The 1,797-nt window shown below is 43.6% G+C and overlaps 1 protein-coding gene across 1 annotated transcript; it reads right to left on the reverse strand.

Annotated features, from left to right (window-relative positions):
- Nucleotides 1-53: 53 nt before the first annotated feature.
- On the reverse strand, nucleotides 54-1,610 carry LOC106755258 (SCAN domain-containing protein 3-like; the record flags this gene model as incomplete). The annotated part of the gene is made up of 2 exons (XM_014637373.1): nucleotides 1,274-1,610; nucleotides 54-787 (listed from the first exon to the last, which is right to left on the reverse strand). Coding segments are annotated over exons 1-2 (1,071 nt in total), but the record flags the coding sequence as incomplete, so codon positions are not given.
- Nucleotides 1,611-1,797: the final 187 nt, after the last annotated feature.

Below are 1,797 nucleotides of genomic sequence, written 5' to 3' on the forward strand. Positions count from 1 at the left end.
GGACTAAGTTGAGGTGGTTGAGTCTGGGTAGTGTTTCCGGCGGAAGTTGTCACCGGTTCATTCTCGTCGTTTTCTTCGTCATTTTCTTCATTGACCTGTGAGGAAGCCAATAACTCCTCCAGCTGCTCCTCCGTCTCAACATTCGCCAACATATCCGGCGTCAAACTGCTTGTAGTGAGACCAACTCTTGGCTTCATTCCGAATAATGCTTCGTATGGGCTCATTCTGATACCGGCGTGATAAGCACGATTTTTCATGAACTGGATGAAAGGTAACGCGTCGGGCCACTGGTTCGTCTTTTTGTCAATTAGCCACGCCGCCAACATATTTTCCACGTCCTGGTTGGCGCGCTCAATGGATCCCTGACTTTGACTGTGGCGCGGCTTACCGTTGACCAGTTGCAACTCCGGCCAATGTATTTTCATGCACTTAATAATATTATTGACGAATTCCCTACCGTTGTCGCTGTGAAGGATACACGGTGCCCCAAAAGTTAAGAAGATGTCCTTCAAGTGCGCAGCTACTTCCTCAGCTGTTTTGTGCGAGAGGGCTCGAAGCTGAATAAATTTTGTTAAGTGGTCTTGATAATTGAGGATGAACCGTTTCCCTTGGATTTCTTGACTCTGCATGTCCACAAGATCGACCTGGCAGCGACTGTTTAGCTGTTTGTGCAGGATGGGCTTCGTCACGAGTCCTCTTTTTCGTTTGGTTTTCTTCCCGGCACAGACCTCGCACATCCCTAGAAACTTTTCGATCATAGGTCTCGTAATGTTAGCATATTTGCGACCTGAAAGCAGAAAAACAAGGACAAGTAATTTCAAACAAGTCAGCCAGTGCCGAGTATTTTTCCCGCGATAGATAGATGGGAAAATACTTGACCCAGTCGCTCTCCTATTTTCGCGCCTTGAGACAAGCTGTCCGCTGCATGTGCCGCTAAGTACAGTGAAAATCGTGGATCGGTAAGATAAGCAGCGACAGCTCGGAGGTAGGATTCTCGACTGCGAAATGAAAGGTCCACGGTTCGAGTGTGACTGGCGGCGCTTAATTTTTACATCGAATTTAAAAAAAAAAAACAAAAAATTTACCGAACAAATTAGTGAGATAATCAATAATATTAAGTGACATAATAAAATTAAAATAAATCTGAGACCAACATAGTTCATTATTTTTTTAAAAATTACCATATAGAATACGTCAAGGCTCGTGCTATAAAAACAGAAAATAAACAGAAAAAAAAAAATTGATAAAAATAATGGTTAACTACGAAACTTACCAAGCTCTGCTTTCAACCGGTCTCGACCTCCGTGTCCAATAGCAGCATGAGTCGCTTCAATTGTTCCGTATACTTCCTCCAATGGAACAAAATACACAATGTCATCGGTTCCCGTTGCTTTCACCAACTTTTCTATACCCCCGATTTCAATAACATTAAACCGCCTAACACGTCTCTTCTGTTGGGGGGTTTTATTCCGAGCACTTCTCGCGGCTTTCACTTCATTTATCAGATCACTGTACTGTTCTCTGGGAATAACATGCAATTGGTTTTTTTCACTATCTTCATTTATAAAACTACGTAAAAAAAGTTCAAAATTAACGTTCGCGGTAGCCATGATTACTCCGTTGCACAAAAACAAAACACTGATCACTGTCCTCCGTGGACGCCGCGTTCCGCGAAGCGTGTTTGGTGCGCTACCGTTCGCACCTAATCCACAAGAATTTGTCTTCCCTGTCATCTAATTGGAATGTCCACTGATAACGCCGCCGAATTTTTCTCACGAGTGCTTCCCTTGTTGCCAA

This window comes from Vigna radiata, unplaced genomic scaffold (assembly GCF_000741045.1).
Source record: "Vigna radiata var. radiata cultivar VC1973A unplaced genomic scaffold, Vradiata_ver6 scaffold_1507, whole genome shotgun sequence".
Taxonomy (NCBI): Eukaryota; Viridiplantae; Streptophyta; class Magnoliopsida; order Fabales; family Fabaceae; genus Vigna; species Vigna radiata.